Raw genomic sequence first — 15,646 nt, forward strand, 5'->3', positions numbered from 1 at the left:
TCTCTCTCTCTCCCTCTCTCTCCCTCTCTCTCTCTCTCTCTCTCTCTCTCTCTCTCTCTCTCTCTCTCTCTCTCTGCCTCCCTCTCTCTCTCTCTCTCTCTCTCTCTCGCTCTCTCTCTCTCTCTCTCTCCCTCCAGTCCTGACGGAGGGTCTCGGCCCGGAACGTCGACTCTTCACGCTTTTCCGCAGACGCCGCACGGCCTGCCGAGTTCCTCCGGCGTTTTGCGTCTGTTGCTCTGGATTTCCAGCACCTGCATATTTTCCTGTCGTTACGGATGGAAATGGAATCCCGGAGCGTCAGGCTGTGCTCGGGCAGAACACTGGATGCGCTCCCGGTGTTGGGTTCCAATTGCCCCCAACGGGAAGCCTTGCTTTCGGAAAGCCCTCGTCCAAGTCTGAGAGCATTCACCAGTGGAATGCCCGTCCATTATTCCCTGAAGGCGGCGTCAGGGGTCGACAGGGTGGTAAAGCGCCTTCTTCGCGGGCATCTACAGCCCGTCACTTCGTCCAGGCTGCTGTCCCCACACTCTTCCAATCCGCCACCAACATCCCTGTACCAGAGCACTCGTCACTCAGAGCGAAACAAACGACGCCCGGGGGCAAACGCCCGTCACCGTGAGGGGCTTCGAACGGGCTGGTAATTCAGGGCCAAAAACTCCTTTGCTGCCACAGCGTAAGACCATAAGACAAAGGAGCAGGATGAGGCCATTTGGCCCACGAGTTCACTGTTAGCTCAAGGCTGATCCTTTTCTTCCCCCTTCCTGAGCCTCACTCCGCCACCCTCTCCCCGTAACTATTGATCCCGTGTCCACTCAAGAATCTATCAACCTCTGCCTGAAGTACACCCAACGACCCGGCCTCCACAGCTGCCTGTGGTAACAAATTCCACAGCTTCACCACCCTCTTGCCTAAAGAAATTCACTACACTGGACACTCACCAGTGCGCCCGCCGACAGCCCCGCCCTCCGGCAGCTGCCAGGCCCCTGTCCCCGACACCCCTGGGGAACAAGGGGCCCCGATGTCAGAGGGCTGTTTCTGGGTTTCAGTTCGGCATTCGACACAGTCGTCCCAGAGACCCTCGGTGAACAAGCTCCTGCCCCAGGGTCTGAGCACACCCCTGTGCCTCTGGGTGTTGGACCTCCTGACCGACCGGCCTCAGGATGGCCAGGATGCACGACCGCCCCTCAGTCCCCATCACCCTCAACAGGGATACCGCCCCCGCTGCCGGGGTTGAGCCCATCACGGTCCACTCTGCTCACCCCTCAGTAATCACACTGTCAAGTTCACTGCCGACGTGACACCGATGGGACACACCACCAACAACGATAATACGGCCTTCAGAGAGGAGCTGCAAGAACTCCATGCCAGGGACCCCGAGACTCAGACACAGTGACTTTCCCCGGGCAGTGAGGCTGATCAACACCTCCATCCACTAACCCACTCCACTCCACACCCCCAACTACCACTACTTGGTCATTTCCTGTCAGAGCCACCTTGTGTACGGACACTCCTGTGCCCAGCGTCACTTGATGGGCACACAATGTGGAAAGCGGCCAGTGAGTGAGTGGATCAGTGAAGGAGTGGATCTTGGAGGCTTTGACTCAAGAGGCAGTCATAGATGAGAGCCACAGGGAGATAGTCACACGGAGGCTGCAGGAAGCAGGTCGTTGGGTGGCAGTCAGAGGGGAGAAATCGAAGGTGTGCAGACAGGTAGTGCAGAGCACCCCCGTAGACATTCCCCTGAACAATAAGTTTACCGTCCTGGGTACTGTTGGTGAGGACGACTGGCCAGGTGTGAGACACGGTGGCAGGGCCACAGGGTCAGAGTCTGACCCTGTGGTGCAAAAAGGTGGGATGGAGAGGAGGAGAACTGTCGTCATTGGGGACTCTATAGTCGGGGGAGCAGACAGGACATTTTGTGGACGTGAGAAGGAACCCGCATGGTTTGTTGCCTCCCGGGTGCCCGGGTCCAGGATGTCTCTGACCGGGTGCTTGACATCCTGATACGAGAGGGAAAGCAACCAGAAGTCGTGATACATGTTGAGACCAGCAACATAGGCAGGAAGAGGGATGAGCTCCTGAAGTGTGAGTTTCAGGAACTAGGCAGAAGGCTGAAGAACAGGACCTCAGGGGTGGCGTACTCAGGATTGCTGCCAGTGCTACGTGATAGTGATGGGCAGAATTGGAGGAGATGGCAGTTGAATGCGTGGCTGAGGAGTTGGTGCAGGGGGCAGGGTTTTAGATTTTTGAATCATTGGGATCACTTTTGGGGAAGGTGGGACCTGTACAGATTGGATGGGTTGCACCTGAACTCGAGGGGGAGCATATGGTTCTGGAGGGTTTAAACTAATTTGCAAGGGGGTTGGGACCCGGAGCGATAGAGCAGTGAAAGTAGTGCATGGAGTAAAGCCAGATCTAACATATAGAGAGGCTTTGAGGCAAGAGAATGAAGGTAAAGGTAGGAAGGTAGAAGGGCTAAAGTGCGTGTACTTCAATGCAAGAAGCATCAGGAACAAAGGTGATGAACTGAGAGCTTGGATACATACATGGAATTATGATGTAGTGGCCATTACAGAGACTGGGCTGGCACCAGGGCAGGAATGGATTTTCAGTATTCCCGGATTTTAGCGCTTTAAATGGGATAGAGGGGAGCGGGGAATGAGGAGGAGGGGTGGCATGACTGTTCAGGGATACTATTACAAGCTGCAGAAAGGGTGGGTAATATATCAGGATCCACTTTTGAGTCAGTATAGGTGGACGTCTGGAAGAGGAAGAGTAGTTACTCTCTTGGGGGTATTCTATATGCCGCCTAGTAGCAACAGGGAGACCGAGGATCAGATTGGGAGGCAGATTTTGGAAAGGCGCAAAAATAACAGGGCTGTTATCATGGGTGTCTTTTACTTCCCTAATATTGATTGGCACTTGATTAGTTCCGAGGATTTGGATGCGGCAGAGTTTGTTAAGTGTGTCCAGGACGGATTACTGTCACAGTATGTTGACAGGCCGATTAGGGGGAATGCCATACTACATCTTGTATTAGGCAAAGAACCGGGTCAGGTCACAGATCTCTCAGTGGGTGAGCAACTGGGGGACATTGACCACCGCTCCCTGCCCTCTGGCATTATCATGGGAAAGGATAGAATCAGAGAGGTCAGTTAAATTTTTAATTGGGGAAAGGTAAATTATGAGGCTATAAGGCTAGAACTTGCGGGTGTGAATTGGGATGATGTTTTTGCTGGGAAATGTACTATGGACATGTTGTCGAAGAGAAGTTGGAAGAGAAGTTTGACCAGCTGAATTCTGTATTGGCTTGCCTGCAGAAGGCAGAGGATCATGATGGAGGGAGCACATTCAGATTGGAGGGTTGTGACTAGTGGTGACCCACAAGGATCTGTACTGGAATCTGTACTGGGGGTAGAAGGGTGAGTTGGCAAGTTTGCAGACGACAGAAATGTTGACGATAGTGTTTAGGATTGTCGAAGATTGCAGAGAGACATTGAAAGGATGCAGAAGTGGGCTGAGAAGTGGCAGATGAAGTTCACCTCAGAGAAGTGTGAGGTGATTCACCTTAGAAGGAGAAACTCCAAGATAGAGTACAAAGTAAATGACAGGATACTTGGTAGTGTGGAGGAGCAGAGTGATCTGGGGGTACGTGTCCACAGATCCCTGAAATTTGCCTCACAGGTAGATAGGGTAGTTAAGAAGACTTATGGGGTAGTTAGGGTAGTTAGGAAGACTTTCATAATTCGGGGAATAGAGTTTAGGAGACGCGATATAATGATGCAGCTCTATAGAACTCTAGCTAGGCCACACTTGGAGTACTGTCCAGTTCTTGTCATCTCTCTGTAAGAAGGATGCGGAAGCATTGGAAAGGGTACAGAGGAGATTTACCGGGATGCTGCCTGGTTTAGAGAGTATGGATTATGATGGGAGATTGAGGCAGCTAGGGCTTTACTCTTTGGAGAGAAGGAGGACGAGAGGAGACGTGATACAGGTGTACAAGATATTAAGAGTAATAGATGGAGTGGACAGCCGGCGCCTCTTCCCCAGGGGACCACTGCTCAATACAAGAGGGCATGGCATTAAGGTAGGGGGTGGGAAGTTCAAGGGGGATATTAGAGGAAGGTTTTTTACTCAGAGAGTGGTTGGTGCGTGGAATGCACTGCCTGAGTCAGTGATGGAGGTAGATACACTAGTGAAATTTAAGAGACTACTAGACAGATATATGGAGGAATTTAAGGTGAAAGGGGCGATATGGGAGGCAGGGTTTGAGGGTCGGCACAACATTGTGGGCCGAAGGGCCTGTACTGTGCTGCACTATTCTATGTTCTATGTATACAATCAATCTGTGTATAGAAGCTAACCTATGTATTTATATTTATCATGTTGTTCCCTGTTCTGCTACAGATGCAGAGTAACAATTATTTTGTCCACCTTGACACGGTAAATGATACGAAAAGAACTTGAACCTTAAAGTATTTGGAAAATTGGCCTTCAGAAATCCAATTATTGAGGACAGGAAATGGGATGTGAAGTTGACTCAGGCATTGGCGAGGCCTAATCCTGAGTCCTGGGTGCATTAATGGTCTCCGACCTACAGGAAAGATATCAGTAAGTTTGAGAGAGAGCAGAGAAAATTGACAAGGATGTTGCGGGGACTTGAGGATCTGAGTTGCAGGTTCAATTGGTGAGGATTTATTCCCTGGAGTGGAGGAGATGGAGGTGGGATTTTGAAAGGTGAAAGGTGGTTTTCTCAGTGGAACATGGGGGGCGGGTGAGGGGATCTTTTTCACTTCAGACGGGGAGGGGGTTGAAGAGTGTGGAAGGAGCCGGCTCAAGTGGCGGATTACGGATCGATTGTAACGGTTAAGAGGAGTTTGGATGGGTGCGTGGATGGGAGGGATATGGAGGGCTGGTGCAGGTCGATGGAACTGGGCAGATTAGTACTCTGGAAGGAACTAGATGGGCTGAAGGGACTGCTGCCGTATTCAATGACTATATAACCTCACAAGGATTCAGCCGAGAGACGGGGTCAGTGGTCGTTTGAAAACAGTGTTGCAGTACAGAACAGACTCCTCATGTTGGCCGGTTCTTAAAGCCTTTATTCACCTCTTAGAGATACAGAAAGCAGACAAATCACTGGATATCTTGTATTAAACCATGCATGAAGGTCTCCCCTGCTGATTGCCAAGGCCCTCTCTTGATTAACTCTTCTCCTCCACTTGAGAAGACACCACCCGTCCATCCACCACCTTCTCCACCACGGTGATCGTCTTGGTCTTGGTCGAAACAATGGGCTCTGAAATGAAAATAGTTAGTCCGAGATTTCATAGTACGGTCGACTGATACAGTCACCAATCAGCAGTCACAAGACCATAAGACATAGGAGTACATTTAGGCCATTTGGCCCATCGTGGCTGATTTACTAGCCCTCTCAACCCCATTTTCCTGCCTTCTCCCCGTAACCTTTGAAGCCCGAAATAATGGAGGATCTATCAACCACTTTCACGAAATATTGTAGGGTGAACCTGTGGAATTCATTGCCACAGGTGGCTGTGGAGGTCATGATGTTGGGGTATGCTTAAAGCAGAAATAACGTGCCTTATTCTGTTTGAATGATTTATGCCCTTAAATGTACCAAATGGCTTAGACGCTGCAGTTGTCCGGTCTTAGACTCCCCCACTAAGGGAAACATCCTCTCCACATCCCGTCTCTCTGTGCCCTCCGGTCCTAGACTCCACCACTATAGGAAACATCCTCTCCACATCCACTCTATCTGTGCCCACTGGTCCTAGACACCCCCATTATAGGAAGCATCCTCTCCACATCCACTCTATCTGTGCCCACTGGTCCTAGACTCCCCCATTATAGGAAGCATCCTCTCCACATCCACTCTATCTGTGTCCTCTGGTCCTAGACTCCCCCACTATAGGAAACATCCTCTCCACATCCACTCTATCTGTGTCCTCTGGTCCTAGACTCCCCCACTATAGGAAACATCCTCTCCACATCCACTCTATCTGTGTCCTCTGGTCCTAGACTCCCCCACTACAGGAATCATTCTCTCCACATCCACTCCATCTGTGTCCTCTGGTCCTAGACTCCCCCACTATAGGAAACATCCTCTCCACATCCACACTATCTGTGCCCTCTGGTCCAAGACTCCCCCCACAATAGGAAACATCCTCTCCACATCCACTCTATCTGTGTCCTCTGGTCCTAGACTCCCCCACTATAGGAAACATCCTCTCCACATCCACTCTATCTGTGTCCTCTGGTCCCAGACTCCCCCACTATAGGAAACATCCACTCCACATCCACTCTATCTGTGTCCTCTGGTCCGAGACTCCCCCACTGTAGGAAACATCCTCTCCACATCCACTCTATCTGTGTCCTCTGGTCCCAGACTCCCCCACTATAGGAAACATCCACTCCACATCCACTCTATCTGTGTCCTCTGGTCCGAGACTCCCCCACTATAGGAAACATCCTATCCATGTGCACCCTATCTTGGCCTTTCAATATTTGGTAATGCCAATGAGATCTGACCTAATTCTTCTGAACTCCAGCTCGTTCAGGCTCAGACCCATCAAACACTCTCCATTCATTCACCTTTTCATTCCGGGGATCATTCTCGCGATCCCCTGTAACGTCAACACACCCGTTCCTACACATCAGACCCAGAGCTGCTGACAATATGTGGACTACAGTCCGACCAATCCCCTATGAAAGACGGCCTGTTCCACCCACCACTTCTCAAGTGGGACCGGTCACCCCATGAGCTCAGTGATGCCGATCGTTCCAGCCCCTCATTCCCTGTCCGAAGTGTCCATGGTCCGGAGTATTCTGAGATCCAGTCCAGAATGTTTAGTACTGATTTGACACCCACCTTTCAGTGATGCGTGTACAAGGACACACTTAAGCTTGTTATGGCTGGGGGTGGTAATGGGGACACGTTCCGACTTCCAATTAATTGCTAGCAACGGTGTGCATCTCAAATAGCCTCTGATAACCAAGTCCCGCTACTGAGCCCAGTGGAACAGTTTCTACTGACAGGAGAAGGGGCAAAAGCGGGTCACTGGCGCCATTAAAACTAGTCGCTCTGGTCAGACGGGGCACAGCAGCCATGGTTATCAGCTCAACTGGAAGGAAAACTCTTGTCTCAAACCTCCTGCTGCCTTGTGGCTACACCCTCTCATGGGGAAGGCTTCCGGAGTAAACCCCGAGGGAGCGTCACAGCTATCTCGGACCCTGGTCAGACCCCACTTGGGGTACTGTGCTCAGTTCCGCTCGCCTGACTGCAGGAAGGATTTCGACGCCATGGAAAGAGTGCAGAGGAAATTTACAAGGATGTTGCCTGGATTGGGGAGCATGCCTTATGAGAATAGGTTGAGTGAACTCGGCCTTTTCTCCTTGGAGCGACGGAGGATGAGGGGTGACCTGATAGAGGTGAACAAGAGGATCAGAGGCATTGTTTGCGTGAATAGTCAGAGGCTTTTTCCCAGGACGAAATGGCCAAGACGAGAGGGCACAGTTTGAAGGTGCTGGGGGGTACGTACAGTGGAGATATCAGGGTAAAATTTTTATGCAGAGAGTGGTGAGTGCGTGGAATGGGATGCCGGCAACTGTGATGGAGGCGGATATGATAGGATCTTTCAAGAGACACCTGGATAGGTGCATGGAGCTCAGAAAAGTAGAGGGCTAGGTAATTCCTGAGGTAAGAACACGTTTGGCACAGCTTTGTGGGCTGGAGGGCCTGTATTGTGCTGTGGGTTTTCAATGTTTCTAGGGTTTTAAAATTCAGGAGCGGGGGTCCACAAGGCATTCCTACTTTGGGTTCAGTGCCGACTGGCAGCTCCTGGGGCTTAGATGACACTCCATCCTCAGCAACGCAGACGGAATTCTGGAGGGACCCAGCGAGTCCCGATGTTGGGCTTCAGCCCAGATTCAGAATCAGGTTGAATATCTCCGGTGAAGATATTGCCGTGAAGTCTTTTGTTCTTCAGCAGATGAACAAGCAGTATACCACAGACTAACAATTACAGTATGAAATATATCAATAAAATTAAATTAGTGTAAGCGGGGAGAATAATGGTGAGGTAGCGTACAAGGGTTCATTGTCCATTCGGACATCCGATGACGGAGGGGAACCTGAAACAATGATTGCTTATTCCTCACCACGGACGCTGCCTGACCTGCTGAGCTCCTCCAACATTTTGAGCGCTTTACCAAACTTTCTCAGCCCGACTGCATCGCGCAGCCGTGATAAAACGGCCTACTCACGTCTTTCCTCACTGACCACCGTCCTCGTAACAGTTGATGAGCTTGACACCTGGCCTGAAGACTTGCTCCTGAAAAGCAAAGGGGGCAGAGTGTGACCTTGCACTGCGGGAGGGGCCGGGACTGGGAGGCGGTAGGAACTTCCAGGGAAACATTGCCTGCCACAGAACCTTAGCACACAACTCAGATCGCATCCCAGGCAAAGCCCACCCCACCATTGAGCATATCTCCAAGGAAGACAGCAGCATCCATCATCAGGGACCCCCCCCGCCCCCCAACAGCTGCACCATGCCTTCCCATTGCTGCCATCAGGCAGGAGATACATGACAGTCAGGACCCACACCACCAGGTTCAGGAACAGTTATTACTCTTCAACCATCAGGAAGGTGGTACAGGAGCTTCAGGACCCACACCACCAGGTTCAGGAACAGTTATCACCCCTCAGCCATTAGGAAGGAGGTACAGGAGCCTCAGGACCCACACCACCAGGTTCAGGGACAGTTATCACCCCTTAGCCATCAGGAAGGAGGTACATGAGCCTCAGGTCCCACACCACCACGTTCAGGAACAGTTATCACCCCTTAGCCATCAGGAAGGAGGTACATGAGCCTCAGGTCCCACACCACCAGGTTCAGGAACAGTTATTACCACTCACCCATCAGGTAGGAGTTACAGGAGCCTCAGGACCCACACCACCAGGTTCAGGAAAAGTTATTACCACTCAACCATCAGGCTCCTGAAGTGGTGTGAATAAAATTCTTCCACAACCTACCGGACTCACTTTCGAGGTCACAGAAACTAATGTTCTCGGTATTAATTTACCTTTTCTAAACACTTGCACAGTTCTACCTCTTTTGTACATTGTACGTTTTTAACCAGTCTTTGTGACGTACAGCGGGTGTGGTAACATGAGGGGTCACACTTTTAAGGGGAGGGTTGTCAGAGGTAGGGTTCCTTTTTGACAGAGTGGTAGGCATTTGGAGCGCCCTACAGCGGTGGAGGGAGAGGCATATACATTTAGGGCACTGAAAATCTTAATCTCAAAGATACCCCAATACCCAGAGCCTGGACAAATACCATCTTACTGCCCTCTACTGATCCTGGTGTCTTGTTTATTATTTATTGTCATGCCAGCACTTTTGTGCACTTTATGCAGTCCTGGGTAGGTCTGTAGTCCAGTTTAGTTCTTTTCTGTTTTGCTTTTACGTAATTCGGTCCAGTTTTTGCATTGTTTCATGTAGAACCATGGTCCTGAAAATCGTTGTCTCGTTTTTACTGTGTACTGTACCAGCAGTTATGGTCAAAAGACAAGGAAAAGTGACGTGACTTGACTTGAAGATAGGCACAGAGATGATAGGAAAACGGAGGCTATGTAGGAGGGAAGGTTTGGATTCATCTAACAGAGGGTTAGAATCACGGCAGGACTTTGTGGGCCGAAGGGCCTGTACTAATCTACGTTCTAAGACTGGGTTGTATTCAGGTTCGAGTGTCGTCTGGCCAGTTGCTTACCCGAAGCCGCCCAGCAGCCGGCGATAGGTCTCAATTTCCGCCTCCAGTCTGCTCTTTATGTTCAGGAGCTGCTCGTACTCCGCGCTCATCGACACGAGTTTGGCGCGGATCGCCCCGAGCTCCGCTTCCAGCCCGTTGATGGTCATCTGCAGCTTGTCCCTCTCTCCGCCGAAGCGCATATCAACCTCGTCCAGGTTTCTCTCCAGAGAGGCGATCTGCGGGCAAGGAGCGAGCGGTGAGGGTGGAGGGGGTTTCCAGTGACCGGGCCGCGCTCTCCCCAGCTGCCGTCCTTCGACAGACGCGCGTCGGAACGCAGCCTAAAAAGCTGCCTCACCGCCGGTACGGGAATGGCCGGGAAGCGCTCGGGAAGACCCCAAAATGTGGTCTGTAATGGGTCGACAAAATTACCCGACACTGCACCGGCCCCCTGCTTACCCGCCATCCATATACAGAATGGTGCTGGAAAAAGGGGCCGGTAACACCGTGAAGGATCCCATCCACCGTGCTCACGGACTGTCTGTCCGACTCCCATCGGGGAGGAGGCTTCGCCAGGACCACCAGACTCAAAACGGCCTGGTACAGGAAATGCTACGTGGCCCCACAGCAATCGTCACAACTGCCCAACACATCACCGGCATCTGCCTACCCACTGGTGGCGGGTGGGGGGAAGGGGTTTGTTCACCAGGGTCAATGGGAAGACAGAGCCCGTCTCAGGGAGTACACGTTACCCTAATAATCAATCAATCAGCAGCCGGTGGCCCCTCTCCCCCCCCCCCCACGGTCAGCCCAGCCCGACGGGTCACTCACAATACTCTGCAGTGTGCTCAGCTCGGTTTCCAGCCCCTGACAGCTGCGCCTCAGCTCAGTGAGCCTGGACTTCTCGCCGTCGATGGCACCCTCGTTGACTGCCATCTCTTGTTGCTTGGTCACAATCTGAAACAGTTCAATGTTCGGTGTAAATTTCATGCAGAGATCGGGATGGAATGACACCGTGACGGTGGAGAAGGCGCAATTACATCATGTGGGGTGGGCGGGGGGAGGGGGCTGGGTACGTCACACTGGGGAGTTCAATTCCTTCGGTGCCTCCAAGGCGTCTGCTGGTCTTGCCCAAGATCTCTGACCTCTCCGGTTCCCTCCCGTATCTCGAAGACAGGCCAGCGGACAGGAAAATGGGATCGGCCATGGTTAATTGCGGGAGCAGACACGCTATGGGCCGAATGGTCTGTTTCTGAACATTGTATTCACCTGGACTCGGGAACAGGTGTGTCGCTCGGCCGTGAGTCTCGACGGGGTCGGCGGGGCCTGTTCTGCACGGAATCTCGGAATAAGTATCCACTTACCTCCTGTTTGTACCATTCGTCGGTCTCTGCCTTCTGCTGGTTGACCATGGCTTCATATTTCTTCCGAGTGTCTGCCAGGATCTTGAGCAAGTCCATGGAGTTGTCATCTTTGACATCGACAGAGACGTTCCCAGACATCTGAGACCTCAGGCTCCTGAGTTCCTGCAGGAAGGAAAAAAAATCAGCGATGTCAGCCTCCGACTCCCAGCAGTGACACGGAACAGAGACAACTCACAATGTTCGGGCAGTGACGCCCGGAGCTTACTTCTTCATGGTTTTTCCTGAGGTAAATGAGCTCCTCTTTCAGGTTCTCGATATCTCCCTCCAGCTCACTCCTCTCGAGGGTCAGGTTGTCCAACATCATGCGCAGACCGTTGATATCGTTCTCAACGGACATCCTGATGGCCAACTCAGTTTCAAACCTATCGAGATGAGGAGATAGCAGGAGATTCTGGTCATCGGTGGACAGGGCTGAAGTCGTAATGCATTTCCTGCCCGAAAGTGTACAAGATATCTGGGCCTGTACTCACTGGAATAGAGAAGAATGTGGGCTGACCTCATTGAGACACAACGAACGGTGAAAGTATGTGGAAAGGATGCTTCCTACAGTGGGGAGTCTCGGACCAGAGGACACAGATATAGTGGATGTGGAGAGGATATTTCCTATAGTGGCGCAGTCTAGGACCAGAGGACACAGATAGAGTGGATGTGGAGAGTATGTTTCCTATAGTGGCGGAGTCTAGGATCAGAGGACACAGATAGAGTGGATGTGGAGAGGATGTTTCCTATAGTGGGGGAGTCTAGGACCAGAGGGCACAGATAGAGTGGATGTGGAGAGGATATTTCCTGTAGTGCGGGAATCTAGGACAAGAGGACACAAAATGGATGTAGAGACGATGTTTCTTGTAGTGTGGGAATCTAGGACCAGAGGGCATGGGTTAAGAACAGAGGAACGTCCTCCTAGATGGGAGATGAAACCCCATTGACTATCTGGTTCTCCGCCCCTGCACCTGGATGAAGAACGAACATTTGCCCCAGAAGACTTGAAGGTGAACCATTAAAAATATGGGATCCAATGGGGGGCAGGAGTGTTAACTCAAGCTCCAGCCCAGTAGGTGGCGGTAATGTCACTCCTGCTTGTCTGCCAGTCGCCGTTAGACTTCCCAAGGAGCAGACGACGACCTGGAGGACTAACTTGGTCCATTGTACTCCCTCCAGTGGAAGAGGGAGGGGCGGAGGAGGCGGACCCGGTCAGTTGGAACTCAATTCTCGGATCGGCCGGCTCGGTACTAACTTGGTCTTGAAGTCTTCCGCCGCCAGTTTGGAGTTGTCCAGCTGAAGCATGATTCCGGAGTTGGCGAGGATCAAGTCGTTGATCTGTGGGAGACAGGCGGTGAACATGGACTGGGTGGAGCAAGGGTGCGTGGGGAAACATAGGCGCACTGTCCAAGGTTAAACCCTGACTCTCAATTCCTACCTCTCTCCTCCCAGTCCCCGCCTACCTCAGGGCTACCTCTTCCTGTACCAGCCCCTTACTACTCCACCCTGCCGTTCCCCGCGCCCACTCCACATGCCCCTCCGCCGTCCTCTCTTCTCCACCCTGTCCTTCCCTCCACCCTCTCCACCAGACAGCCCTTCCCTCTACCCTCTTCACCAGCCCCTCTCTCCTCTATCCTGCCCTTCCCTGCGCCAACTCCACCGACCCTCACACACTCTCCTGCAGTCCGCCCGTCCTACTTTCGCATTCGATCCTCTTTGCCCCGTGGGCTTTTTACGGGTCCTCCCGCTCTCCCCCTCCCACGACTCGCAGAGGACACGCTGCGTGGGCGCCGGAAGCGCGCTGACACTTGCCGGCAGCCCCCCCCCACCCCCGACACCCTTCTGTTGGTCAAATCCGCAAATGGCGCGTCTCGATGGCCGACTCAGAAACAGAGTCAATCTTTAACCCCTGCCCCGGCCTTCTCACATTCTCCACCAGCCTCCCCTCGCAGCTAACCTTCTCCCCTCTGCTGAGGGCACAGCCTCATAACAAAGGGATGGCCACTTAGGACGGAGACGAGGCGGGAGGATCTCGTGGGGCGAGGCAGACACTCTCTGAACGGTATTGATAATTGTTGGGGGGAGGCACCCGTCGTGCAAAGACATCTCCCGGAGGGTTCAATAGCCTCTGTAACTTTGCAAAGGTGCATTCGGCAGGGGCAATAGATTAGCCAGACTGGAATGGCGGAACACACTGGATCGGCCGAATGGTCTCTTTCTACACATGATGTAGAAATGGCCATCAACCTCCCACCCTGACCATCTTACCACCCCCCCCCCCCACACACACACACACACCCTGGGGAGGGGGTGTCAGCTGTTTATTCTCGGGCGCTTACCTGGTCGCGGAGGCTGTTGATGGTGGCCCAGTACTCGCTGTAGTCGCGGGTGGAGGGCCCGGCCTGTTGGTAAAACTCCCGGATCTGAAGTTCCAGCTCGGCGTTGCCCTTCTCCAGGGTGCGCACCTTCTCCAAGTACACCGCCAGCCGGTCGTTCAGCGACTGCATGGTCTGCTTCTCGTTGGTCAAGGCGGAGGAGGAGGAGGAGGACATGCTGAAACTCCCCCCGCTGCCGAACCCGCCGCCCAGCCCAGCGCTGCCCAGACCACCGCCGAACCCGCCGCCGAACACGGACATCAGGCCGGAGCTCATTCCCAGGCCGGCGCCCAGGGACGAACCCATGCCGTAGCTGGAGACTCGACTGCTGGAAATGCGGCCCTGGCCGAAGCCGGACATACTGCTTCCCCGCATGCTTGAGGAGGTCCCGATCATGCTCCGGGACGCCATGGACGGACGCGACATGTTGGTGTTGATGAAGCCGGGTAGAGTCTTGTTCCTCAGCCTGCACGAAGCCAATGGTGTGCGGGCACCTCCTCCTCGCTTCTTTATATCCTCATCCCCAGCCGGGCCACCGCCCAGAGAAAAGAAAGCGCTGGGCGTGGAGCCTGGGGCTCTTTGGAGGGTCTCGAGTTACGGCGGACACACCCAGAGTCCGAAACCCACCACCCCACCGCCTCCCACGTCCGCGGAGCAGGTCTGATCCATTCTGGAGCAGAGAGAGAGAGAGAGAAAAGTTTCTCCAAGTTTAACTGTACAAGTGCAAGTTTAATTTTCGTTCAACCATATTCCCAAAATCAGCGTTCCTCCGGGAGCAGGGTGCAAAACACCCTACCAAGCTCCACACGGCACAGGACGCCTAAAGTTACGACGGCGGGAAAGCAAACGGTCACAGCATTCAATAATATCTTTAAAAAAGAATAACTGGCGTGTGATTTGTGCAAAATTATCCGATCCCGGTGGAAGTGCCGGTGAAGGTGCCAGTCACAGCGGGGAAAGGCGCCTTCATTTTCAGCCCCTGGTAGTCAGTCAGTCGGATGTGTTGGATTTCAAAGAGAGATTTCAGACGGTCACTGGGATTACAACGGTGGGTGCGTCGGGGTGGGTGTGGGGACCACTGTGGAGGGGTCTTCCGCTTCTGCAGAGGGAGGGGCCGGGTTGGGTGAGGGAGACCCCCTCCCAAGTATTGCCGTGGGGCGTCACGCCACGGGGGTAACTTGAATGACAGCAGGGCTTTTGGCTTTAAATAATCGCATTCATTCAACACGACTTTCAACAGTGAGATCCCGGCGGTGAGGGAGGGGGGGTCTGCAGCGAGCTGTGGAGAGGGGTTGGAGGGGTGGGGTGGGGGAACGATGGAGGAAGGGTATGCCGAGGCACTGCAGATGTCACGGTCACGCACCGCAGAGCTCGGTTCGTGACGGCGACTCGGAGCGCTGGACCCGGTCTGCCCGAGGTCGAGAGCGGGGGAATAGTCCCTGCGCGGCGGCATATTCCCCACTTTTAAAAACTCCCCCGCACAGATTTCACACTGTCAGTGGATTCGACAGAAAGCCAGCAGAATACGACTTAACGCGTTCAGAGTGAACGTTAGATGCTGAAGGTGTATTCGTGCCCTGGTGAGGAGTCTCGGCCCGAAACGGCGACTGTTTATTCCCCTCCATAGAGGCTGCCTGCCCTGCTGAGTTCCTCCAGCATTTTGTATGTGTGTGTGTGTGTGTGTGTGTGTGTGTGTGTGTGTGTGTGTGTGTGTGTGTGTGTGTGTGTGTGTGTGTGTGTGTGAGTCTGTGTGTGTGTGTGTGTGTGTGTGTGTGTGTGTGTGTGTGTGTGTGTGTGTGTGTGTGTGTGTGTGTGTGTGTATGTGTGTCTGTGTGTGTGTGTGTGTGTGTGTGTGTGTGTGTGTGTGTGTGTGTGTTTGTGTGTTATTCCCGTAAAGTTTCAAATGACGAATAAAGTGCATTTTAATTTAAAAATAATTTGGGGATGTGACAGCGTCGGGGGAGTCAGGGATGGAAACGGACACGGACCAGCTCTGAAAGGGCTGAAGACTTCCCCAGGCAGAGACCTGGTGTGGCTGTGGGGGAGGAACAGGGTGTGGGGCGTCGCAGCTCCCGGCCCGTCGGTAATGGATGTCCGGTCAGT

The 15,646-nt window shown here is 53.0% G+C and overlaps 2 protein-coding genes across 2 annotated transcripts in view; one reads left to right on the forward strand and one right to left on the reverse strand.

Annotated features, from left to right (window-relative positions):
• LOC132389534 (keratin, type I cytoskeletal 19-like) overlaps window positions 1-15,646 on the forward strand; it is a 104,224-nt gene that overhangs the window by 25,934 nt on the left and 62,644 nt on the right. The gene's annotated exons all lie outside the window — the stretch shown is intronic.
• Window positions 5,087-14,030, reverse strand: LOC132389535 (keratin, type I cytoskeletal 19-like). The gene is made up of 8 exons (XM_059962009.1): window positions 13,508-14,030; window positions 12,424-12,506; window positions 11,395-11,551; window positions 11,130-11,291; window positions 10,597-10,722; window positions 9,790-10,004; window positions 8,284-8,351; window positions 5,087-5,299 (listed from the first exon to the last, which is right to left on the reverse strand). Exons 1-8 carry the CDS (start codon window positions 13,967-13,969, stop codon window positions 5,205-5,207), a joined length of 1,368 nt encoding a protein of 455 aa, XP_059817992.1. The 5' UTR covers window positions 13,970-14,030; the 3' UTR covers window positions 5,087-5,204.

The sequence above is a fragment of the Hypanus sabinus genome, unplaced genomic scaffold (genome assembly GCF_030144855.1).
Source record: "Hypanus sabinus isolate sHypSab1 unplaced genomic scaffold, sHypSab1.hap1 scaffold_592, whole genome shotgun sequence".
In the NCBI taxonomy this organism is placed as follows: domain Eukaryota; kingdom Metazoa; phylum Chordata; class Chondrichthyes; order Myliobatiformes; family Dasyatidae; genus Hypanus; species Hypanus sabinus.

What these genes read in the sequence shown, in the direction of transcription:
- LOC132389535 (XM_059962009.1), bottom strand. Translation starts at nt 13,969, where the DNA reads ATGTCGCGTCCGTCCATGGCGTCCCGGAGCATGATCGGGACCTCCTCA. An exon ending in GCGGAAGACTTCAAGACCAA is followed by an intron (nt 11,552 to 12,423) that starts GTTAGTACCGAG and finishes TCATCTCGATAG; the next exon opens with GTTTGAAACTGAGTTGGCCA. An exon ending in CGGCTGCTGGGCGGCTTCGG is followed by an intron (nt 8,352 to 9,789) that starts GTAAGCAACTGG and finishes TTTGCTTTTCAG; the next exon opens with GAGCAAGTCTTCAGGCCAGG.